The following is a 26,913-nucleotide window of genomic DNA, read 5'->3' as shown; positions in this document are numbered from 1 at the left end:
TATAGTTCCTCCCCCACAAGTGGGTAGGAAAAACTATTTGAATAGAAGAAAATTTTATTTTATGAATCTTAGCAACCATAGAATGGTCATATATGTTTCTTACTACCCGGGCCGAGGTGTCAACGTTAAAAAACGCAAAATTATGTCAGATTGGCGTTGAATGCGTTGAATTTATGTAAAATCTACGCCTGAGCGTAGATCCTACATAAATTCAACGCATTCAACGCTAATCTTACATAATTTTGCGTTGAATTTTGGCGTAGATCTTACATATTTAGGGTTGAATTTTAGCGTTGAGCTTAAATATTTAGCGTTGAATTTAGCGTTGATCTTATATAAATTCAACGCATTCAACGCTAATCTTACATAATTTTGCGTTTTTTGGCGTAGATCTTACTTGTTTAGCGTTGGTCTTACATAAATTCAATGCATTCAACGCTAATCCTACATAATTTTGCGTTGAATTTTAGCGTAGATCTTACATATTTAGCGTTGAATTTAGCGTTGATCTTACATAGATTCAACGCATTCAACGCTAATCTTTCCATTCCATTTCAGATCACTTTACGATTTCAAAAGTTTTCAAGTTTTTTTTTGCAAAAAGTCAATTTTTTCTTTGTTTCGGCTCCTATATTTCACAGGTGAGAAACATGAGGTCGAAAAAAATCATTTTTTAGTGCTCTTTTCTAGTGCAAAATCCATTTCAGACCATTTTAAGATTTCAGAACTTTTTCAAGTTTTTTATTCAAAAATTCACTCTTTTTCACTGTTTTGAACCCTATATTGCAAAGGTGAGAAACATGAAGTCAGAAAAAATTCATTTTTAGTGCTCTTTTATAGTGCAAAATCCAATTCACACTATTTTACGATATCAAATTTTTCAAGTTTTTTCAAAAAATTATTATTTTTACTGTTTCTACCCCTATACTGCACTAGTGAGAAAAATGAAGTCAGCAAAAAATAACCTTTGAGTGCTCTCTTACGGTGCAAAAACCATTTCAGACCATTTTACGAATTCAAATTTTTTCAAAACTTTTTAAAAAATTTAAATTTTTGCCAGTACGCCTCACATGGTAAATGCGTTGAATATGCTAAGTTAAATACTACGCAAAATCAACGCAAAATATGTAAAATCTACGCTAAATTCAACACAAAATATGTAAGATCTACGCTTTATAAGAATTGCGGCTCTTAAGAAACCAAGGTACTGTGGCGCAATGGTAGAAGAGGCGACAAGCAAACAGGAGGTCAGCAGTTCGAGTCCCATACGCAACTAGAGGTTAATAGTTCAAGTGGACGCTTTGGTTTTTTGTAAGACCGGCGCTAAATTCAACGCAAAAATATGTAAGGTCTACGCTAAATTCAACGCTAATTATGTAAGATCTACGCTAAATTCAACGCTAAATATGTAAGATCTGCGCTAAATTCAACGCTAAATATGTAAGCTCAGCGGCAACTAGCGTTGACAAGTCGGATAATTCACCGCAATTGTCTTACATAATTTTGCGTTGAATGCGTTGAAATTTTGTCTTCAAATTCAAACAATTACAACGCATTCAGCGCATTCAGCGCAAAATTATGTAAGAAAATTGCGGTGAATTTTCCGACTTCTCAACGCTAGTTGCCGCTGATCTTACATAATTTTGGCAAAATTCCTCCGCGCGGGTGGTCATGCAAAGATCGTATATGACTCTTACGACTCTTACCGTTCATGTGCTTGTGGATCACATACGATTCCACTAGGCAATTGTGCCATGTTTCTTAGAACAGCTGTGAACACCTTAAGCACAAATATAACATAAAACTGTTTTTTTTTGGTCCAAGCCAACTTACTACGTGCTCAGTTTTTTAAATTCAATTGTCCATCAAGGTAGATATGGTTGAAAAATTTAAATGTAACCATAAAAAACGACGAGCATCCGAGTTTTTCAAACCAAGGACAGTTAGATTATTTTTCCTAATCGATGACAGCACGCCTAGAAGAATCACTGTTTTAGTTGTTTGTACTACCGCAAACGTGCATGTAGGAACTCGTTTTTTTTAAAATTTTCTGACCAACTAATTGCTCTTGAGGTGTTATCTAACTTGAAACAGTAGCAACTGTTAATCTTTTTTTTGGTCCAAGCCAACTTACTACGTGCTCAGTTTTTTAAATTCAATTGTCCATCAAGGTACATATGGTTGAAAAATGTAAATGTAACCATAAAAAACGACGAGCATCCGAGTTTTTCAAACCAAGGACAGTTAGATTATTTTTCCTAATCGATGACAGCACGCCTAGAAGAATCACTGTTTTAGTTGTTTGTACTACCGCAAACGTGCATGTAGGAACTCGTTTTTTTTAAAATTTTCTGACCGACTAATTGCTCTTGAGGTGTTATCTAACTTGAAACAGTAGCAACTGTTAATCTTTTTTTTGGTCCAAGCCAACTTACTACGTGCTCAGTTTTTTAAATTCAATTGTCCATCAAGGTACATATGGTTGAAAAATTTAAATGTAACCATAAAAAACGACGAGCATCCGAGTTTTTCAAACCAAGGACAGTTAGATTATTTTTCCTAATCGATGACAGCACGCCTAGAAGAATCACTGTTTTAGTTGTTTGTACTACCGCAAACGTGCATGTAGGAACTCGTTTTTTTTTTAATTTTCCGACCAACTAATTGCTCTTGAGGTGTTATCTAACTTGAAACAGTAGCAACTGTTAATCTTCTTTTTGTCTATATCAGCTGCCTCAAATTCTCAATATAATCACAGTAGTAACGTTTACACCATGGAAGATCGGGGGGGGGGGTTGTCATTACATGTAAGAGATAGGGTTGTACTGAGGACAACCCTACCTTTTGCATTGGGAAGGACAACCCAACCCGATACATGCGCTATGACAACCCAACCTTTTGCATGGGATAGGACAACCCAACCTTTTACATGCAGGGACAGCTCCCTTCCGGCCGAATTATTATCCAAACCTATTACCCCTCCATTTCCCGCTTTTGAAGGAATTATTCAGTTTATGCCGAATTATTATCCAAACATTTCCCCCCTCCTTTGAGGGAATTATTTATTCTTATCAAAGAGTGAAATATTTACACTTATCAGAAAGACTGGATAAAAACTGTGAATTTACTGTAGAACCAAACCACGCAATTTGCTCAAATCTAGCAATTGAAATTTAGCTAAACAACACAAACTTGGGTTGAGAAATTGAACCAAAACTGAACACAAAACCTGTACAATCGAAAGGTTACAAATCACGACAAAACGCGTTGTTACTGAAACCAGTGTTAAGCACGGGTAGGTCAGAGTTTTGAAATGGGTTTTGAACAAAAATTGAGCCATTTTTAACGAAAAATTACAACAAAATTAGCACGAAATGAAGGAAAAAATGCAAATATTTAAATCTTTTGAAGTGTCATAGGGAAAATATATACAAATGGGGATAAAATAGAGTAGTTTAAACAGTTTTAATTGAAATATAAATCATAAAACACAATCTTAACAATTGCAGACGTAAAAATAAGGCTGAAAATTGCTGTTTTTTATGTGTGTCGATTCATTTTACGCGGTGGTATTGCTTCTTCCTCCTCCGAATCGGTTATTTCTCTTCCGTCCTCAGATTCAACAGCTTCATAATCTATGAATGGACCATTGATTGGAGATTTTTTGTCAATTACTGCCTCGAAATCGACATTATCGTCACTATCCAAGTCCGATTCGTTTATTATTCTGTTGAATCCGGGATCAGGTGGCTCCCAACTTTCAAGGGCAGGATCGGGTGGCTGCCAACTTTCAGTAGAAGCAGGGAGCGTGCTGTCCGACTCATTATCCGTTTCCCATTCTTCCCCAAAGAGATCCTCGATTTCATCTTGCGTCGGTGCATCCCGCTCTGGATCACTTTCAAGATCAGTGGCTTCAATTGCGTCGGCATGACCGTACGGCAAAGTTTTTATACCGCCCTCAAGAATGAAACGTTTGTCATCGAAGGGACTCAGGGACAGTTTATTAATTGAAACAGTCTGTAGAACGTGACGGTCTGACACAATTCTGTTGTTCGGTGTTCGTAGTGTAGATGAGAGGAACAGAGCGTCTTTGTATTTCTGGTGCGTTAATTGTTCCCTGGCAGCTCTGGTAACACCTTTTGCAGAGATTTTTCGGGAATCTAAATACAAAAAAGTTGCGAAAAAATTTATCAATTTGTCCTCAGAAAGTTTTTCAAAGAAATGCTTGCTTGCTTCTCTTAAAGTTTAGTGTGATGTATGTGTGATAATGAGTAACCATAAAAACACCAAAGTTATAAATGAACATAAATCTGTTTTACCTGTTAAAGTTATGGAATATAACTTCGGCTTCAGCAAAACAAACTCGTCGATGAGTTTTCCGGCGAATTCATCTTTGTATTTGAGAACGACGAGTTTGTTGTTGTTGTTGAAAAATTGATGCTCCATAGGTTAATTTGAAAAATCAAACTCCGACAAAATATTGGGTTTTGCTGCTAATCCCTTGTAGAAATCGTCAGATCGAATTTTATATAAAAGACAATCTGTGTCAGAATATAGCAGGCGACAATCAAAATGCGGCTTCATTATATTATAGTGAAACCTATACATTTGAAATTTAGCTAATTCTAGAATTGTCGCGCCAACAATTGTTGGCTTATCCCAAAAGATTCTCTTTGGGTCGTGCGTGATAGCAGCTAAATTTTCGCCGAAAATTTTGAATGTCTTGAAGGTAAAGCGTGAGACATTCTGGATCACTTGATCTGCATTCTGCGCTAAGGTAAGTTTCATTCTCCTGCTTTTTGACTCACAGGTTTTACCATAAGCGCTATTGTTCATAAGTTTGAACAAATTTTCTTCGAATTTGTTCCGCGCGGTCTGTTTTTTTTCCGTGTTTAATCTGATATATGGCTCTATCCAGTTTTCTTGTGAAAATTGGAGCACGCGATGTACTCTGTCAACAACCAGACCAAGTTGTACATAAAGTTGAAGATTCCGGTAATGGAGCGTGCACCGCTTTTTGTCCGTAACGGTTTGTAGTAACTTGGGGACAGATGACCGCGGCATGTTGACATTGAACTTCAACTCTCTCTGATAAGTGCTCAACCACTCATCGGGTACTATTTCCTTTGTCGGCGCGAGAGGGAAATCACGATGGAGGTCTCGTATTTTGTGTGGGTACGTCAAATCTACTTCAAGGATGTAACCTATGCGAGAATCAGTCGGTGTATTCAGTACCTGCTCAAGTGGGACTTCCACCAGCAAAAAGTCACCAACGGGTAGATGTTCTGTTTTCATGATGCCACCATACAGGTTGTTAGCATCTACCATGAAACCAAAAGTAGACTCGAGCGCACTGTTATAATTCTCCATGTACTTGTTGTTCGCCTTGAAGTAACGTTCATCGTACACCGAGGCGAGACCTCCTCTAATCATATTTTCAACAATTTCCAGATGTTCTCGATTTGTCAACAATTCAATATTGGCCCGGCAAATTTTGAGAAATGCATCACCAGCGAGGTTTGAGGCACTGTAGTGATAAGCACAGTCCAGTCCATAGGTGTTCATACACAGTCTCCGAAAGTCTTCAAACACGCACGCAAGCAAAAGTGTATCGCACTTCAGATATAAGTTATGGTAGTCTTCAAGGTTACGACATTGGAAAGTCTCGAAAACAGTTTTTGCTTTTTGTAGTTCTTCCTCTGTAATTTGCAATTTTCCATTGTCTAAGCTGTTTTTCCACTTTTCGAGTGGGGGAAGTTCTGTTTCTGCGAACTTTGAACGGTCAGTCATGTACGAATAGGGGTATATTCCTTTCTCTTTAACCGAACTTAGAGCATCAACTGACTGATCGCTATCGAACATTGAATCGAAAATTGCGAAAGTTGAAGCGGGTAGGTTAGCAATTAACTTTTCAAGGGATGTAGTTAAAAACTTGAAAGAATCGATGAAACGTAAATATCCGTAAATTTTTCTGACTTTTCCATCTCTCCCCGTGACTGTTTTGATTAGGACACCGAACGTCATCGATATGTACTTCTCATCTGTAGATGGGATGACGTTTATTGTTGTTGATGGCTCAATTTCTCGAAGTGCCAAGCATACGTGGTGAAGGTCGTAGTTAGCGATGTTGTGACCAATTACGGGAGTGAAATTGATTGTGCGTCTTATCCAGTTGCACTTTTCATGTGCAAAACCAAGAAATCCCCGCGGTGGTGGCAATGGTCCAACACTTTTGTATCTTCGGGTCCGAAAGGTTCTTCACATATCCAACAGTCAACTATACTACTTCGATTTGGTACTTGTTGTCCCAAATATATCGGAAAGCGTCTCTTTGAATAGTATACTTCTCGCGCCATCTCATGTAGTTTTTTAATGAAATTTGTCATGCAGTTTTCGGAGCTGTCGATAGCGAATTCTTTTGGTGTTGAAAAACCGTTCTCAATCAAAGTTAGAGCGAAGCCCGAGGGTATGTATTGTTAGATAACTTCAGTTGAAGACGCGTCCGGATTAGCTGGACAAGATGAGACTGGCATTAGAAACGACTCAAAGTCGAAGTAAATAGTAAATGGAGCAAACCATCGGGCCTTAAAATTTTTGAACTGGAAAGAATTTTTATCATCGCCGGGCAGCTTTATTGTTGCTGGTGCATGGTTTCGACATGCATCATCCTGAACTTGGTGTTGCTCTTCAGAGTGGGAAAAAGCAAAACAGTTCCTGCACAGACGCAAGCTGTTTGTGAACTGTTTTTCTTTCACAGTGCATACCAGTTTAATGAGGTTATTGATAAGAACATAATGATGTACATCTTCGTTAAACAGGAGTAGAAGATCAATCGTTGGTTCGATGTTTCTCTTATTAGAAACGTACATAGGAAGGAGGTCTCCTTTTGAAAATTGAAATACATTGACCTGCACGGCATTCATGATTTCGAACTGATGTATATCGTGAAAGCCCATGGGCATAGAAAACTCACCACGGGGTTTGGTAGCCTCAGGTTTCCTATATGTAGCCGGGTTAGTCAATTGTGTTCTGATGTCTCGGGAAGGATCAGCTAAGTTTGGTCCGTGCAGTTCGTGGTACCATGCGGTGTAGCAGTAGTTGAAACATTCGAAATCATCATGGTTGCGTATATTCAGTAAATACCGTTGATTGCGAAGACAGAGGGGTAGCTCAATAAAAGATGAACCACGTATTGGCGAAAATTTAGCGAATTTTAAATCAACCCACAGAATTTTTTGAAGAATCCAACCACTTCCATTAGATGCGAACACGAAGAGGACAGTAAGCATCTTTTCCACCATGTGAAAAAACGTTTCGTTAGACAATCGATGATGAACAGGTGTCATTTCAGAATTGGCGTAGATATCAATATCCGATGCTTCTAGGTGGTCGCGCGCTTCTTTATGAAGTGATAGTTTCGCACTGAATTGAACTTTTCGTGGACCTTCGTTCAATGTTTTTTGTTCTATAATGTCACTGATTTCATCTCTCTGAGCAGTCATGAAATCGAGAAGGCCAACGGTGTTGTTAGTATCTACAATACGATAAGACTGGAGACTCTTTCTAAAGGCTGACTCTGTGAGGGTACCTCGTTGTTGTTGTTGTTGTTGTTGTTGTTGTTGTTGTTGTTGTTGTTGTTGTCGTCCCTGTTGATGCACAATTGGATTGACAACTCTCGAGTTGTCAAGAACAGGTAACACGTGTTGTTTTCTGATGTGTTCGTTAAACGAGTTTTTGTCGTTGAAAGCAAGATTACAGTAATGACAAAGATTTGTAAATCAACAATGGCAGTCAGAGAGGTGACTTTGAATTTCAGATAATTGACGGCGAGTAACTGGACAAATTGAACAGCGATATACGGGTATACCTTTCTCGTCAGCATGAACAGTGCGTTCATGACGAGCACGGTTACTTTTGTTGCTGTAAACGTTGTCACAAAAGTTACACTTTTCTGGCATTTTCCAGATAATTTTGAACAAACGATTTCTCAATGCAAGAGTTCTCAAATATGGCTGATTTCAATCTTAGCTCACTGTTATGCTGTGCAAAGTTTGAAAGTTTGCGCGCGCAAATTTGAGTTTGAAATTAGCCAATCAAAGTGAAGTAAACTTGAAAGCGCGCCAAAAATCAAATTCAAACTTAAAAATGACTATCGCTCAGTCAAAGCGGAGACAGAAGTTAAACAACCAAAACAATTGTTTAAAAAGCATGCAGATTGAATGTACCTTCCATTTTTATGGTTTTAATATACAATTAAAAATAACTTTAGTAAAAGTTGAAAATTTCGAAATTGATAAAGTTCTTGTTACATGTTGCGGAGGCATGCATGCTAAGGAGCATATAAAGGCATCTACACTAAGGGTCTATATTAAGGTATATCATACAAGAAAACAAGTCCTGGAGTCACCAAGGCTATCAGGAAACATCAGTTGAAACTGCATCGAAAGCCGAGTTTTTTCAGAAGACTTTAATCTCTAAATAAAGGACTTTACCAGGGGTTCATGTGTTGGCAAATATGACTGAGAAGCACAGGAGGACCTCTTTGTTGATGGAGTGTTCCTATATGAAACTTTTGTGTAAACAATTGAAAGAAAACATCACTATTTTTAAATTCTTCAATTTTTTTGATCAAAAGGATTAAAGGGATTAGGCTTTTTCTCCAAGAATAAAGAAAAACGTTATACGTATGTTACTCCATCAGCTCTCTAACAGGTTCCCATTACAGAAAAACTTCTGTTTAGTAATGTTAAAAATGTCTCCTTCATGTTAAAAAATGGCATTTTTTCACTTTTAGGGATTAAAAGGGATTAACTAAAATAACAAAAGAAAAAACGCAAAAAAACCATGTTGCAGTAACTTTTTTAACCTGGAACTTCTGAGATCTTTGATAGCGGGGACAATTGTCCATGGTATGAGCCTATCCCCGTTCATTTGAGATAAATTTTTCATTGCTTTCGGATCATTACAAAAAAATATTTTGTTACTTTCGTAAAAATTGTTGAAAAAAAGACTGTACAGAAAAAAACTGTTTTTGATAGAAAGATGGTACCTGTTACAGCGATCAATAGCATACTACTCATTGGAATCATCGCTAAGTCACTCTCGTTTTGGATGATTATGAGGTTCAGCTGATATAAAGGAAAAAAAATTTTTTTTGATTTCAAGAAAAACGGTAAAAATATTTATGCAAAGAACACAAATTTGAAAGTTTTAAACTTTTGTTTAGTGAAAACAGTAAAAGAACAAAGACTGGACCAATCTCACTGGAATTTGAATGCTGGCAAAAGCTCCTCTTTTTACCACAAAATCACCAGAATGACAATTTCAGTTGTTAACCACTTTTTGTTGAATTTTGGATTCGCCCTTAATATACAAAGTTTTTTTTTGCAAACTTTTCCTCCAAATAAAGAGCTTTTCACTGCAAACCTAATTGAAGCAAAGGTATTCTTCGGTTTCCTGATTAATTATCGTTCTTTCTCTTATTATTTATCGTTTTCGTAAATTCTTCATTTTTTTTGAAATATTTCAAAAAATTTCATTTTTTGAACTATGATTTGAACAAACCTTAAAACATTAAATAGACAAGTCTAATAACTAAAGAGCGGTAGAAATCTATTTTTTTTGTTTAATGAACTTGCTCAACCAAATTCAATTTCCTCAAAGTGCAGTGTTCTTTTGGGACATGATTGAACTTGTTCAATTCCTTATGAAAAGGTTGAAGATCTTTATTGTGAATTAAGACTATATCAAAAATTGTACAAAGGCAATCAACACAATTGAATGATACACAATTGAATGAATGTCATATACACAACTATTGAGCAACCTAAAGCACGCATATATTTATAGTTTTAGTTTTAAATATCAAATATATCCATCAGGTTGCTTTCTGGTCTTCGTTTTTTAGGAGCAGCACAAACTTGCGGTGTCTCAACGCTTTCCGCTGTTTCAAATAGGGCTGAATTCGATTGCTGTGGGGTATGAAAGCTTGTCTCGGATAGAATGTTCAAGTTGAAATCTTGATTTCCGTTGCAAAACTTTTGTTGATAACTTTTACTGATTTCCGCAAACAGGGATGGGCTAGGAGTTGGTGTAACTGTAGGACTAGGGTCCACTGCAGGCGTCACTGGCACACTTGTGAGACTGGTGGGAGAAACGGGCGCAGACTTGAGTCCCCACATATCTATTAATTCGTCGCATGCTCGATAAACTCCGAGTTGATTTTCACAAAGTGGAACACACTCACAATCGTAGCGATAGAATATCCTCCGCACTTCGTCTGTCAAGGTATCAACATCGTGATTCTCGAATGCAGGCGTAGTTTTGGGAGGCAATAACCCACCCGAAGTAATAATGCTGCTCTCAGAAGGCTCCGTTTTGTTATGTAGAGCTGCAATTGCATTGATAAAGAGTTTTGGATTTAGACAATGCTGGTATACTGTCCAAACATCGCCAATTTTTTTCTGTTGAATCAAGACGACAAAGTTTTCGTACAATGTCTGATAAACAAGAGTTTGTTCTCGGGAAATTGCAGAAAAATTTTTACAGACATTATAACGATCAAAATATAACACTAGTTTCAAATAGAGAGTGAAATTGTTTAGCAAGAGGAACCAAAAGGTTTCAAGTAGAGATTGACTGTTTAGCAAGAAGAACCGAAGGAAATGAACTCAATAATTTTAGTGGTGCTAATACGTTTTTAACACACCGCTTATCTAGGATCACATTTGTTTTTAATTTCTAATTAATATAACCTAGAAACCAAGTTAACTTTGCATTGCATTTCTTATCTAGTTTAACAACTGTTTTGAATTACTAATACTGTACGTTCCCACTATATTCAACGTTTTATTCACGTCACACCTAGGGTCACATCTGTTTTTAATTTTCATGTGTCATAACGTTATAACCAGTTGAATTATATTGGTTTCAATTCTTATCTAGGTTAACATCTGTTTTGAATTTTCTGCACGTTCACGCTAAATTCAACCTGTGGTCGCCACACCTAGGGTCACATCTGTTTCAGTTTTTGTGGTACCACCAACCATTTCAGTACGGAAACCTTATCTAAGGTCACATCTGAAATTAATTATGCAATCCAATGTGAATGCAAGAGACAGAATCAAGTACGCCATAGGCGTACTTGACTCTGTATTCACATGTCAGCTGGATTTAATTAGACAAAATGACTACACTGGTTTAATCCCAACTTGACGCCGCCATTAGTTTGAATCTTTACACATTATAGTACCTGAAAGTGATAAAAACAAGTTGCACACTATGCCTTTCATTTCCACTAAAGATACAGAATTTGGAGATTGTTATTTTGATATTTCCAAAACTGATAAGCGTTTAATAAGGGCAACGCTGAAAACTTATGAAAAGACAAGAACGTACGTGTTTCTGAAACTGTTTAAAAAAGCAGCAGAAGAATACGAGTCTGAACAGAGAATTTCGTTAACTCTGCAAGAATTTGGGAGTTTGGTCAATACGGCAGAGAAGATACTTGAATCAGAAGAAAAATCATCAAAAGACTGTTCAACAAAACCGCCACCAAATAAAAGGCCTAAGCTCGAGAGCAAGGATGGTGGAAGCATTGTATGAACGTTCTCCAAGTTATTCCAAACAATTTCAGAAACAATTTAGATTCAAAATTGTTGATCAAAAGCCAACAGACATTACGAGTTTGAATAATTATGCTTTTGTACTCACTTTGAGTCTGAGTTTTGCCAAATAGCAACTTACCATTTTCACATTTTGATTGATAGTTCAACTGGTATTGGCTGTACAAAGCAAAACAAATCTTTTGCTGTCCCCTGTCTTTTCACAACTTTCAAACACCTATTTTCAAATTCTTCAAAACTGGAAACGAATGGAGAAGTGTTTACAAAATTGAAGTTAGCCGTTGACTTCAATGACAAAACAGGAGAAAAAATTGACCCAGCAACGGTTCACAAACGTCTTCCAATTTCAAACACAGCAAAGATGTTGACGACGACAAAAACGACGGCCACAAAAACTAGAGGAATCGCACAGAAAACAATCCACAATACCATCTCAGCAGAAACCGGCCATGAACAAACTCAAACTGATCAAATTTGTACAGAAACTTTAAAACGAGTTGAAAACATTTTAAGTGGTCCTCATTCTGGTGCTTTTTGTAAAGTTATGGACATATTTGTGAGTGGTTATGGAAAATTAGATATTGATTCTGAGTTACTATTTGTTCGTCTTGTATTTGAAGAAAAACTAAAATTTTGAAAAAAAAAAATTTTATTCAACAGATATTAAAACATCATTTGAAGCGCAAAGCGAAGCAATTGAACATCATTAATTTTTACAATTTGTCTTTTACTAAATATAACATGCGCAATATAAATATAAAAAAAGTCCACACAGTTCTGAGTTTTGACTCTGAATTGGTTGATGTTCGAGAAATTGACATATTTGTGCATTAGTGTCAGTAGAGTTGTGATATAAGTCTCTATAGGCAATAATCGATTGTCCCAAGGGGTCCGCAAAAATAATTTTTTTGTTTCGATTACATAGAAGAAGCCAGTGTGTACTAGGGTTGTTCGAGGGCGAAGCATTTACGATGAGAAAACTGTTTTTGGGGAATTTTTGGGGAAAGTTGTTGGCAGCAAATACACCACAAAATTTGTATTTCAGTTTTCTACATTTTTGAATTTGGTCATTGATGTCATCTTCATCCATTAGTTGGTTAAAATGTGATTTTTTGAAACCCGGCGCGCAGAATCCACAAAAATTGTGCTAGCTTTTTCGCCAACAATGAATATTTCAATATTGTTGGGCAAGGCAGCCGAAAATTTCAGCTCGATCGAAATTGAGCAATTTGTTAGCTCGGGATGAACAAAATCGTGAGAAGCTTGTTGAGTACTGGTCAAGTCAAAAACCATAATAAAATGGTTCGGGTAGTCCGTCAAACTTATGCCATGACCATTGTCAGTATAGGCTAAGTCTGATATTGTATTGAAGTAAAGCCGTTTGTCATCATTTGTTGATATTGGACTATCAGCGACTGGCATTCCATTTCGATAGATATAAATCTGTTCCAAATCAAATTTTCGGAAATGAAATGGATTCTGTCTGTTGTTACCGAGAAAAGCTTCGTTTGTGTTCAGACATAAAGCTAGTGTTCGGATTGGTTCCCTGGCAAATATGTCTTCTTGTTTCCAATTGTGCAGACCAGTAGAAGCCAAAAATGTTTTTGTTAGGGTTTCAAGGTACGGATAGGATGCCGGGCTGGAAAGCAAGGTTTTTTCAATGGCCGACACGACGTCATCGTTCAAAGTCATCTTGCGCACATACAAATTTGCCTCGACAATTTTCACTTTATAATGCTTAGCGGCATCATCTGACATAATAACAAAGTCATCAATTGATCTTCGAAAAGCAATCCGAAGAGTTACACCACTCATTAGATGCCTGTCACATGTGAAAAAGTCGACTGCAACCTTTCCGTAAAACGTGCATTCATTTGACTGTCTGACTAAAGCTTTTCTTCTATTTACTTCAGTATAAGGCTGCCGGATTTTCCTCATACGAGTAGCCTTGACAAGCTAACCAAGTGTTTTTTGTCTTTGTTGTGTGAAAACTCAGTCTCAATAAAACTTTTGTGAGCATAATTTCCATTTGCATTCAATATTTTTAGTCCGTTGGCTGACACTGTGCAGTCAGAGAACAGTGAATGCAGCACATTATTGCAAAAGTAGGGAGCGTCAGTCTTAGTCACATCTGCAGCAGCTGTACCGTCATATTTTAAATTTGCTTCGGACGACTGAATAATTTTACATTTGACTTCGAGGAATATTTTTTGTAAATCAATAAAGTTGTTTCTATCGCCAGCAACTTCAAATTCCAACATTGGACCATTGGGGCTATACACCGGGCCCAGTTTTTGACAAAAACTTTCATCATATGTTACTAAGAGGGATGGTTTCTCGAACAGATCGAGGGAATTGTGAGTTGCCTCGGATGGTAATAAATTAGCGATCATCTTTCACCTTTGCAAAAAAATCTGATCGACTTCTTTTTGGAGCTCTTGACTTTGAAATGAACGAGGTTTTACGCTGTTTTGTTAACTTGTTTGAACGGCTTCCAATTTGTTTCCTTGGTTGTTGTTGTCGCGCTCGTCCACCTGTTTTTTTTGATAGTGTTTGAGACTGTGTTTTTCAAGGCTTGTTTTGGTGACTTTTTCTTTGAGACTACATCTACAAGTTCGGGAACACCCTGTTTTAAAAGCTCTCTCCCGATACGTTTTGCAGCCGGTAAAATAAAACGTCGAGCCAATGGTAAAGCAACGCGTCCAATTCCCGCTGCTAAAGCCCCAAACCCACTTCCCCTTTGTCTATAGTGTCCGGAGAAGTGCGGCAATGATGTTACCTGATTAGCATAATAGGAATCCATACTAGTCAGAAAACTTCTTGATTTGTAAAGTTAAAATAACTTTACCTGTTCCCGAAAAAGGAACCAATTGTCCTGTCTCAGTGCGAAGCTCAATTGAAATTGATTGTATAGTGTTTGATAACAGTTTTTTATAGTCTAGATTTGAAAAAACAATTCGATGTGTTGGTTCAAGTTCGCACACGCTAACGTTTTTCAGACGTTGTTTTGAATCAATGACACGCAATAACGGAGCTTTTGCCTCACCCACATACTGATACTCAATAATGTTTGTGTAAATGAATATTAGGTGCTTTCCCGCGCAAAGATCAGCAGGAAATTCTCCAAAGTATGCTTTTGTCTCATCACTCTTCATTAATCTATTTGATGTAACTGAATCCATTTTGTAACCAATATGTACACCGCGTCTATCTGGAATTCCGGTAAAGCCCACAATGCTAGGTATTTCCTCACTAGGAAAAGTGATTCCTTCATATTTACCAAAAATTATTTCGTATTTTCCAGTACTCTTGATTTCTCGAAACGAAGAATTGGGTAATCCAACTGTTCGCTTGATAGTACCCAGAAGTTGATTAACATTGTCAAAATTACCAGTCATGAAGGACAGTTTTTCTCCATTGTAAGGCCGAGAAATGACACTAGCATCAGACGAAATTTTTTGCGAGTCTTCGTATCCCTTAAGACTGTATGGTATTAAATCTCCATTCACGACGTGCTCAATTTTTGTCGGAAAATTATTTCACTAAGAGCCACCCTCCAGTCACCAGAGAGTTGAATTTCATCATTGAAAAAATTGCGAAAAGAGGCCAGAGTGTTTGACCCAAATATTTGCATAGAAGCGGATGAAATAACATGCACAGTGAACTCATCGTCAAAACAATTTCTACTCATTTTCCTTTACACGAATAAGCTGCAATTCTGATTGATAGAATTTTCCTTCTATTTGTTCTTTGTTTGCATCTATGAGGGAATATGATGGCGGAAATAATGTCGGAATATCTGTCATCTCAAAAACTTCGTCAGTAAACGATTGTTCGTAGCCCTTTCTGAAAGCTTTGTCTTTTTGACAATTCTGACAAAATCTCCAACAAAGAAAGGAGGTTTTTGGTAAACAGTTTTTTCAGCGCTCAAAGACACAAGCCGTGGTACGTCTTTTTTTGTAACTTTGTTTGGTGCAAGCTTAGTTATCCGATTAACACGTGAATTTATTGTTTTCACAAAGTCTTCTAATTTGTCAAGGTAGGAATATGTCCATTTTTCTTCAAGGTACCTATGAATGATATTTTTCAGTGAACGAATATTCCGTTTGGCAAAAACAGACTTTTTTTCACTAAAAGTGCTATACAAATGAATTGCTCGTGAGTTGCACAGTCTTTTGAAAGCTCCGAGAAATTCTGTTCCATCATCAACCCATACTTTCTCGGGTTGTTTATGTTTGATCATTTTTTTGAATGCATTAGCTTCTTCTGTTGAATATTTTGTCTTCATTGGCTCTACTCTAAGGTACCGTGACAGACAATCAACTGCTACCAAAAGGTACTTAACATCGCGATTGTATTTTTCAAGGTTGTCAACATATGCTAAATCCAAAGACCAAATTTCATTGATATCTTTCACAATCCCTTTTAGTCTGGGAAATTGCATTCGATGCAAGCGGTATTTTGTGAAGGACGGCTTGGTATCTAAATAAGACTGGACTTTTGCTAATGACATTTTGCTGTGTTTTTGTAATCGCTTTGAGCTTCCAAACGATGCAGGACCTCTCGAGTACAGTTGTTCTAAAGTTTTTCTCTCAGAAGACGAAACGAGACCACTTTTTCTGATTGGCCTTTTTTTTGCTTTGTCGTTTCGTTTGTTTTCTCTTTTTCTGTTGTGGTTCGTTTTGAAGTACCGCGTCCTGTTTGCGGACTTTGTTGCGTTGGGAAAAATTCTTGTTCGCTCTCATAGCTTTCCAATATTTGCTTGGCGTAGGTGTTTGAGACGAGATCAGGCTCAAGTCGAAGAACTAACAAGATTCTTGAATATGCCTCTCGATCAATTTTCTTGGTTGGTTGTTGCAAGTCATACAAAAAAGATGAAACTTGTACATCCGTGGGTTTATTGTCAATGTAAATTAGTTGGCTCTCTTCCCCAATAGTGATTTGGTTTGATTGGAGAATAAAATCAAGTACTATTTCTGCACGTTTGACTTTGTGAGCTTCTTTTATTTTAACGTTTTTCATTATTGACTCAAATGATTCAACTGTAGGCTTTTTTGTAACAATTGGATCCATTTCACTATCATCACTAGAAGCCTCCATTTTTTCTTCCTCGTTAAAAATTGTTGGATCTGTTTCGACCACTCTATCTGCTTTATCTACATCTCGTTCAATATTTGTTGGATCTGTTTGGATCACTCTGTCCGTTTTTCCGATATCTTCCATTAGCTTGTTTCGTTGCATAAGTGATAACTGAATAGCTTTGTTTTTATATTGTGGGTTTTCAATAATTTCGCTCTTTTGGGGTTGCTTTGTTATAAACATTCGTTTTGGAATTAAAATGAACTCTTCTGTATGCATTATGATTTCATCAAGTAGAAATAACAGGAAAGACCAACGGTTTTTAACAGTTCTGATTCTCTGCCAAGAATTCTTTTCTTTTCCCTCAAACATGTTTGTTTGGATAATATTTTTTGAAATGATTTTTCGTGATTTTCGATTAGCTTTTTATTTATTTCAACATTACCGTTGACTACCTTGAGAAAACAGTCGCAGAGAAATCGAATAAAAATATTAGAAGCTGTCTTTATCAGTTTTTTTAAGTTGATGTCGCTTGACTGAAGCATTTGCCGCAGCATACATAGTTCTCTCTGTTTCATTTGTTAGATTTGTTATTACAGCTTTCGCAGACGGTAAGTAGAGAATTAATGGTCCTGGAGGCACAATGTTTGAGCAATATCGCAAAACGTCCGACGTCTTTGGGTCTAAATCAATTAATAAATGACCAAAAGGCTGTTTGGTAGCTAGCTCGTAGCTTTCTTGAAATTGTGTGTTGTTGAGCTGTCGACCAATTAAACCAATTTGCTGAACGTCACGTGGTGATTTGAATAAAATAACGTGTGTTGTATTCAAGTCAATTGTTCTCGACCACTTGCTTTGTTGGAATAAATTGTGCTGAACATAAATAACACTTATATTTTTGTGACGACCTGCAGTCGCAAGTTTTGAAAACTCTTTATCGTTAAAAATTTCTTCGCATGAATCATCAAAAACAAGAAGAGAGTCTTCTAACTCTGAGATAATTTCAAAACTTGTAAATTTTTTAAACTGTATATTCAATTTTCCCTCTAAGGACTCAAATTTTGGTTGTTCATGCTGATAGAAATAAAAAATGGATTGAAATTTTGGTGAAAAATTGTTTTGAAGTAACATTTTGAAAATCAGCTCAGTTTTTCCACAGCAAGATGGACCAGACGCTGCCATAAAGAGTCGATCGCTCGTTGAAATAATTTTATTCATAGCTTTGGGTTTGGAAGTGCGTAGCCGACTGTGCAAGAGAGGAGCGAAAACCAAAATGTTGACTCCTCGCAATCCAATTGAAAAAATACAAACTTGATAAGAGATACTGCAATAAGAAAAACTATAATGAAAATTTGAGTGAAATAAACAACTTCTGATCGTGGTACTCTTGAATTGCAAAACCTCCAAGTTCTCCTTTCCTGTCGATTCTCATCAAAAATCGGTTATGCCACCTCCCGAATCTAACTGATCCGCATTTGAACTCATGGAGAAAACGTTTTTTCAAAAATGAATTCAAACAAAGTAATTAAATTTAAAAATCAACCTGAATATTGTTAGTCTACTATAAAAAATTCATAAGTTGTATAATGAGAGTTTTTGCCCTCTTTTTTGTAAACAACTGTGTAGCTTGCTTTCATGCCATACTCCATCCCGTAATATGTAACTGAATCCACACATCCTTGTTCTACAAGCTGCTTAATTTCCTTAGGCAGATTGTCATCGTTCAGAGGCACTTGCAGTGGAACTGACCGCTTGGGCATAGGTAAAGGGGTTAGATTCATTCTTTGCATTTTCTCTTTCATAGACATGATACAGTTGAAAATATTCTAAGAGTGAAAGATATTTTTTGAAGGATTCTATTTCGGCTCCAGTGCAAACAACTTGCTGTTTCGTCAATACAGTTTGTCCCCGACTGTCAATTTTTTCCTCCTTGACTAGTGTAACAGTCAATTGATTTTCAGCCGTTAAGCAACTGTAAACGATCAAATTTGGAGACAAATTCACTTGGAGTACAGACGGTGCTGTCTTTTCAAATCGACGGTTGTTCATGGATCAGCCAGTAGTAGAACAATTGGGCCTTTTTCCTCGCACAATGTTTGTTTTTCTGTCGTTTTGGCCAAGTTGTTGAATGCAAGTCACAAATTGGGGTCTCCCGATAGAAACTCAAATGTTCAATTTTGGGGCATAACAAATCCTCAAGGTTTGTAACTTTTCTCTGAAGCAATTTTTGCAACGTATCAGTTTTCTCTACACCCTTCGCATAAAAATCTGATAGAGGAAATCGAAGCACTACACTCTGAAGAATTTGTTGTAAATAGCAATATGGGTAATATCCCTTTTCCCAATCCAAACCATGAAGGTATTTTGAAACCCACTGATAAGATTTTTGTTCACTCAAAGTAAGAGAATTGAATGAGTGCGGAGGTTAGAATGAAATCGTATCCGTGTAGTTATTGCAAGTTATGGCTAGCTTTTTCACAATAAAATCAGATTTTTTGCTTCGAAAGCCTTCAAAGTCAAGAACAACCACTCTTGCAGTCAACATTCCAATCGATTGAATAAACGGTTTTTGAAAGTCTAAGTAAAAACAAAAAGCAATACCAGTCACATGACCACATATTCATTTGTGACTGGACAGGGTAAAACGTATGAATAACCGGGTCGCTTTTCACTGTACTCATAAACAAAACCACAAGCGTCATGAAGAATTGCATGTAGTCTTAAAATTTTAAAGTTTTTGAAATAAACGTCTAACGAAGAATTGTCAATCCCAATCAATCCACCATACGGTCTTAATTTCAATGCAATTTCCAAATCGAGGTCAGGATCCAAATACAAGCAAGTTGCTAAAAAATACAAAAATCTTTCACCGTATTGCGAATATTCTTTTTTCACTTTCTTGTATATCTCATGAATCCTATCCAAATCCACCGTAGCAATTGTTGTCATCGCGCACTATTTCAGAAATGGTAATTTCTAGACAGTAACCCAATCCCCTTAATCCCTTTGTCAAGTCTCCCTCAATAAAGGGGTTAAATGTTTGGATAATAATTCGGCTGTTACATGTAAAAGTTATGTTGTCCCTGCATGTAAAAGGTTGGGTTGTCCTATCCCATGCAAAAGGTTGGGTTGTCATAGCTCATGTATCGGGTTGGGTTGTCCTTCCCAATGCAAAAGGTAAGGTCGTCCTCAGGACAACCCTATCTCTTACATGGGATGACAACCCCCCCGATCTTCTATGGTGTAAACGTTACTACTAATCACAATACTATGAGAAATAAAGACTGGTCATATTTCGGGTTCATACATTGTAGTAGCCGCTATTTTCCTTTTGATAGTCTCAATTTTTTCATTTGCACTGCAAGATGCTCTATATCAGAAAAGTATTGCTTTGACCAATTTCGTCTGTAAACAGTATTGCTTGTGTGAGTACTATCGCAAGTAGACGATTTTGTGGGTTTATATGTAATACATTGACTGTACGAGAGAGCACCGCATATCCAAGATTTCCAAAACAAATTGAGAACTTCAGAGAAGAATTACAGAGTGTTTGATAGCAAAGTTCAAAGATTTTAATGTGAGCAGGTTTCACTTATCAAAATGGTCAACCAACAATTTTTTTGTCAAAAAATTTATCAAAGTTTAGCCATGGTTTGATATACGAAATTTGATTTGAACGTATTAAGAAATAAACTTTGATTTTTTTTAGTTCGTACTTCTGTTTGATGGGGTACACAATTACTGCAAAGCTGAGTGAAAGAAAAGCTCTAGAGAACGACACTGATTTTTTTCATCATATTGCTCTCAAGTTCTTCAAGGTCATCAACTGGTACTCTTTCAAGCCGCAAGACCAAAAGAATGGTAAGTATGTTCATTTTTTTCTACCTCTATACAACTTAGCAAATATAGCGTGTTCAATAAAGATGAAAAAAGCGAACGTTTCAAAAGCCGCTGGACATATTTCGAAGGTCAAAGTTTAACGCTTAACGGAAGTTTAACGGAATAAAACGTTGACCATCAAATGACCAATTTGATGCTCAATTGCCTGTTTTTGCCGTTTTTGAACGTTCGTTTATTTCAACTTTATGTGACAGAATATATCTGTTTTAGCAGACCAATCTTTTGTCCCTATCTTTCTGTGCCAAATTTTTTCAAATAACCGACATCATGATTTGTTATTAAATATTTAAGACATAATTTGCATACCAAATCTTTAAAGAGCCCAGATTGAATCAACAGCTAATCTGAGAATAATTGTTGTTTGAATCCTCAATTATTAATCCGTAACTCTCATTCAATCAGGTTCTCTTTCATTGCTGACACTTAGGAACCCCCTTAACTAGCATGGCGAAAAATGACCAGTGCAATTATAAATATTAGATAGAAACATCTAATTGTCAAAGTTTTTCGGACTATCGCTCCGAAACACATTCTGATTACCCCCCCCCCCCCCCCCACACACACACACACACACAAGATCTGTGAAAAATCTTGCAACTGAGTGCCGGTTACCTTGTTGAGCGGTGTTGTAAAATCTAGTCTTGTTGCGGCATAAAAACGGGTATCCGGCATTCTAACTGAAGAATATCAGATTTTAAAACACTGCAAGAGCTGAAAATCATGACTGAGGGCCCAGTACTTCTCTGAATATGACAACCGATGACTTCATCAATCTACGCTTTGCGCAACAGATTTTTAAAATAAAATTTGAGAAGATCACGATGATCAATTTAGAATCAAAAATAGTAGCTTCAGAGTTTAAGTCGTTTCAACACACAAAAAAATCAATTTCTTTTTCTGTAGATGGCTGCTGCACACACCAAGTAGCAACGTATGTCAAGTACGGACAGCGGAATGGTTTGTCACCAGATGAATATTACAACAAGATCTTCGGATACCAGATTATCCAAGAAAAAGAATTGGTCTTTGTCAAGGTATATCGAGAATCTTAACAATAATCATTTGTATCAAAAATTGATCACCCTGGTCGAGATATCAACCCTAGTCGAGATGACAACTTAAATTTTTTTGCTAGGAAATTTACAAATTGTGGTAAATTTTATAAATATTTCGGTTTTTAGCAGTGAATGCGGTGAAAGTGGTGGAAATAAGAATTTCACCGCTAAAAATTGCAAATCTCACAAAAAATTCAACGAATATAATTTCCCTTCAGTGGAGTGAACCTGACTTAAGATGAGAAGAAGTAGCCTAAAAATAAGTGACAGTTGGCGAAGGGGACGAAGATGTAGCTCACACAGATGAAACTCCACGTTCGAACCCTAATATGGTGGTTCTTTTAGTAAGAAGTCAGGTTAATGCAGTGAAAATAAAAATTTCACCGCTAAAGTTCCCAAATCTTATAAAAAACACTAAGAACGCAAAAATCTTACAAAAGTACCCAATTTCACAGCCTTCATCGCTAAAAAATGCGCGCGCTTTACAGCAAAAAGTTTATTTACTTTTCATGCTGTTCATCCTATTTCTTAAATTATTTTTTATTGTTTATTTTTTAACTTGCAAAAAAAGAACAAAAAGTCAATTGTTTCCGACACTAATCGCCAAAATTAACACAGTAACTATTCCATAGGTCGGCGTGTTAACGGCATTGTTTGACAATCGAAAAAATTACAGATAGCACTGAATGCGTTGTGCACGCCAACAGAGTTGTTCACTCAATTTGAATGCAAGTCGTACAAAAATTTGCAAACAGTCTGCACAGATTCACGAGGCAGCTTTTGTTTCAATGTTTTACTGAAATCAATTTTGATTGAAAACGATAAAAATTATTTGAAGCTCTTCATATCAAATAATAATGAAACAATGCACTCAAGCATTGCAATACCTATCTTATAACTAAAACTATAGTCAAGTTCTTTTTAGCAGTTAGATAGTATAATGTATACATACTTTTAAGAAATTTCTGTTGAAAACTGAAACAGTTTAACTGCAATTTAAAGCTATTCTGATTGCTGTCTCGGTATACTATTTTTTGTTGTAAAAATGCGAAACCTATTTTCTCCTCTTACTTTATGGAAAAAGTAGTTGAGCCTCGGAGAACAAACCAATATTTAACCGGAAATAATTTTTCCTGATTTTTTGCTAAAAGAGATTTTAATGAAATGGAAAAATATACAATTTACTTTTCTTTGTGATTTTGTCTTTCCTGATTCCTCACGGAAGAATAAAAAAATTGAAGGCAAGCAGTATAGAGTACAAATGACAAAGTATTTCCAAGATGGGAATTTCTTTTTTGCAGTAATCGGGCTGGGATTTCGTTAGGCTTCGTCAAATTGCCTTCAAATAGCTAATTTTAAAAGTTCGATGCTTTAATTAGTATGGCGGGATCAAGTTTTTAAATTGTTTGGTCGACAATAATGATCATTAAAAACACACTATTTTATTTCTGTTTACCAGAATTTTTTCAATTTATTCGGCAGTAATCTCAAAAATTATCTGTTGTTTTAACAAGATAATTAGAGAACCAAATCTGTTTTTCAACCGCAGTCCCGCTAAAAAATTTACTTAGATAAAACATATTTTCTTGGTTGATTTTGTAAACCGTGTTCCCGTTTGTTCTAATCAAAATCGAAAAAACTCGAGTGCTGGGATCAGCAGAGTTTCGCCTGCAATGACATTGAATTTTTTTTTCATTATGATCATAATTAAAGTCTCCTGGATTGCTGCGGCCATTTTTTTCCATACAAAGTTTGGTCTAAAATTCTTTTGAAAATTACAAAATTTTAGTTGGCATTGTTATTGATACCGCCACATTCGTTTCCAATAGGGTTAGAATTTGAAATCGGATTCACGTTTTATCTGTATAACAATATGTGAGGTCTTTACAGATGAAAATAAAACTCCAGTTATTTACTTTATAGCATCGAGCCCAGAAGATGCATGAAACAAATTTTTTTCTGAAAACAAACGGCTGTGTGCTGTAATTGAACTTTAAGTTTCCGAGGAACCAAAATTGCGCGAATTAGAAATTAATATATAAAAATTCGAAAAAGCGAAAATTTCCAATTTGATATCTAAATTATATCTTCAAAAATAAATTATGTTTGCTTACTCTTTTTGTTTTTCTTTCAAAAAATCCACGCCATTCCCATCGCCAATTTTAGACAAAACCTGATTAGATAGCAGCCAGCTATTATTGAGACAGATTTTTAGGCTACTTAGTTTTAGGCTATCTGGATCAAGCAATTCTGTGTCAACGTCATTACTCAAATTGGTTTTGGAAAAGGTGACTTGACGGTTGCCGCGAAACGGAAATTGAACTCTGACTTTGCCTTCCCTCCATTAGGAGGAGACTCGAACGTTCCTGTTTTTCATGGGAAGACAATTAAGGAAAGACTCACTTTCGCCTATTTTCTACACAACGTGGTCTGCAAAGAGAAACCAGAATTATGTCCGGTTTTTGCTGATATGGCTGGAAGCAGTGGACATCGATAAACTCCAAAATAGAGAAACAAAACTCCTCCCGGGTCGAAGTGTTAGCGCCATTTCCGCGCATATCGATGACAGGAAAAAAATAAAAGAAAAAGTTGAAGTTTTTAAAAAAATATATTTTAAAAGCAAACATTATAAAACTTTTAAATGCGCTAAAATGTGTAAGAAATGCTCTAAAAATTCGACGCGCTACTTGCTTATATTCAATGAATTTCACGTCCCAGGTTGAGGTGCCAGACCGAAAGTCGACATGTCCAGACCGTCCCAGACGGAAAGTGCCTATGTCCAGACTTTCGCGCGTTCAAAATTTATCGTGCGTTCAAATGTCCTCATGTCCTTGCGTTCAAATGACTTTCGTGCGTTCAAAATTGCATATGTCCAGACTATCGTCCGTTCAAATGACTTTCGTGCGTTCAAAATTGCATATGTCCAGACTATCGTGCGTTCATTTTTTTCCAGACCCCGTAATTTTGAACGCACGACGCCACCTTGTGCGTTCATTTCGGTCTGGACATATCGACTTTCGGTCTGGGACCTCAACCAGGGGTGTTTTCAGCCTTTTACAAGTTACAATAATATTATAAGTTATTATTAGATCAGATAGAATTCAAGAAATCTCCAACATCAGTGACACAGAGGAAGAAGAGTCCGCCAATAGACTGGAGAGAGCGGGGTAACGGGAGAAAATAACGCAAGAAAAGAGCTGATTGGGCTGAAATATGCTACCCTTTTTTAAAATTCTTTGGCTTTCAGCAAATTTCTTTAATAATTTTCATCGCTTTTAGCGAAATATTATCTCATGCTTAAGTCTCAGGTTATCTCAAATTTTATAGAAACCCTACCAAGATTCATTTTTTATTAAAAATTCAATATTTCTAACAATTTAAGGATGAAAGTTCAAAAGATCACGTTAAATTTTGGATACAAAAATTGTGCAAAAAGAGCGCCCCATTGAAAGTTAAGCAACATAATTATGTTCTACGCCGTTTTTTTACAGAAAAATTGTCTCCACTTTTTTGAATCTCAATATAAAGATTATTTCCTAGGTTTCAAACTAGATGTACGAAGCATTAAATCGTAATACAAATCTAGTACCTCCTAAGCCAGACGTAACAACTTTTCACATATTATGGCTCTGACATCAATGAAACAGAACGCTTTCAAGTTTTTCGTCGTTTCATTGTAGGACTTCTCCAACTTTTTTGCGAAAATTTGTCCTTTTGAAAAAATAAGAATCTTCAGTGTTTTTTTGTGGCAGGAAAATGCAAAGCAATGACCGCCAACAATCTTTTTAGCTTTTATAGTAACAAAGAGGATCGGTAATGTGCGTTTGCACATGATGTTCCGACCCCGCTCAACCACATATTTGACTTGATTGACTGCCAAATTAGGAAAAAAAAAACTTTTAAATGTTCACAATTTGTTCTGATGAAAACTGATGTAATCAAATTGAAAACCGTAAAACCTCAAACAATTAAAAGAGTAAATCAACACAACAATAGAGTGGCACTGAAATCTGCCATTACTAAGGCTGAGAGACAAGACACATAGCAAAATCAAATATAAACGAAAAGCATTATTTACGACCAATTTTCGATGTCTTTTTTTTAAAAAAAGAAACTTTTTTATAACAAAGAACGAAAAACATCAGATAAAACATAGACTAACCTAATTAACTTGTCCTTCACTAGAAAAGATATGCGATTTGTTCTTAATGAATACTAGGTAACAAGTAAAACAAAATAGAACAAGTAGAACAAAGTTAACGGGTCAAGTTATAAAACAAGCTTTTTTGAAAAAATTATATTCAAAGTCTTGAACAAAATTAGCTAACAACTGAATAAATTAGACGGGTTCACTTATACCTCCATATAGAGCAAATAAGACTTGTCGTTATCCAGAAAACACTATATGACTATGAAAAACACGCAAATGCCGAAGCAAAAACTAATGTTGTAAAAAATTTTGAAAGAAAGCGTTGTTCAAGCCGTTAAAACCCTAATCCATTCATCAAACATTAGGCGCCTTCAATTGCGCTTCCTTCTTTCACCAATAATGTGATATGTTGCATCTCATTAACGACAATAGGTAACAAGTTGACAAAAAAGAAAAAAGGGGCAAAAATAGAAACTACCATTGTTTTTGGAAACAGTTGACTTTAAAATCCTCAAAACCATTAGTTAATAATTTGTCATTATCAGAAAGTTCCCTGGGACTTCAAAATAACTACTAATAACGTAGAAAACCGAATTTATTTTTGCAAGAAAACAGTGTCAGTGTCAGATTAGCTAGAAGCATTATTTATTCATTAAAAAACAGTTAGATTCAATTTAGCATTTTTTAACAGCAATAATCTGATTAGAGAATACAATTAAATCTTTTGAAAACCGTTAAATGTATGTTCTCACAGGAAGCGATTGGGACAGATTATCATCCAGAATATGCCACAAGACTAAATAGAGAAACCTAAATAAAAAAATTAAATAATTTTGCTCGAAAACAGTGTCCAAGCAGTTAGAGTTAAAATCTTTTCAATAAAAACCTTTCAAAAGGATCAGTTGCGGCTGCATGCAATTAGCAATGTAATTTATGAGACTAAAAGCAAAAATAAAAATCACGTTTTTTTTAAAACAAATTTTTTTCAAAGCCATGAAAACTATTAGCTGCCCACCGAGATGATAATATTTTCTTTATATGCTTCCGTAGAAAGGCATTAGAGCTTGTCAGTATGCGGAAAAATTGTCATACTTCTGAAAAAACA

The 26,913-nt window shown here is 36.1% G+C and overlaps 2 protein-coding genes across 2 annotated transcripts in view; one reads left to right on the top strand and one right to left on the bottom strand.

Moving 5' to 3' along the window:
- Positions 1-24,464, top strand: part of LOC142338203 (uncharacterized) — a 41,060-nt gene extending 16,596 nt beyond the window's left edge. Inside the window, exons 3-5 of the mRNA XM_075387848.1 lie at positions 20,413-20,564; positions 21,507-21,637; positions 23,889-24,464. Coding sequence (XP_075243963.1) covers positions 20,413-20,564; positions 21,507-21,637; positions 23,889-24,155 — 550 coding nt within the window. The 3' untranslated portion in view covers positions 24,156-24,464. The remainder of the gene's footprint in view (positions 1-20,412; positions 20,565-21,506; positions 21,638-23,888) is intronic.
- LOC142337402 (uncharacterized) overlaps positions 1-26,913 on the bottom strand; it is a 162,173-nt gene that overhangs the window by 82,163 nt on the left and 53,097 nt on the right. The gene's annotated exons all lie outside the window — the stretch shown is intronic.

The sequence above is a fragment of the Convolutriloba macropyga genome, chromosome 4, assembly GCF_964194025.1.
Source record: "Convolutriloba macropyga chromosome 4, txConMacr16.3, whole genome shotgun sequence".
Taxonomy (NCBI): Eukaryota; Metazoa; Xenacoelomorpha; order Acoela; family Convolutidae; genus Convolutriloba; species Convolutriloba macropyga.
This window is presented reverse-complemented; position numbering and strand designations above follow the sequence as displayed.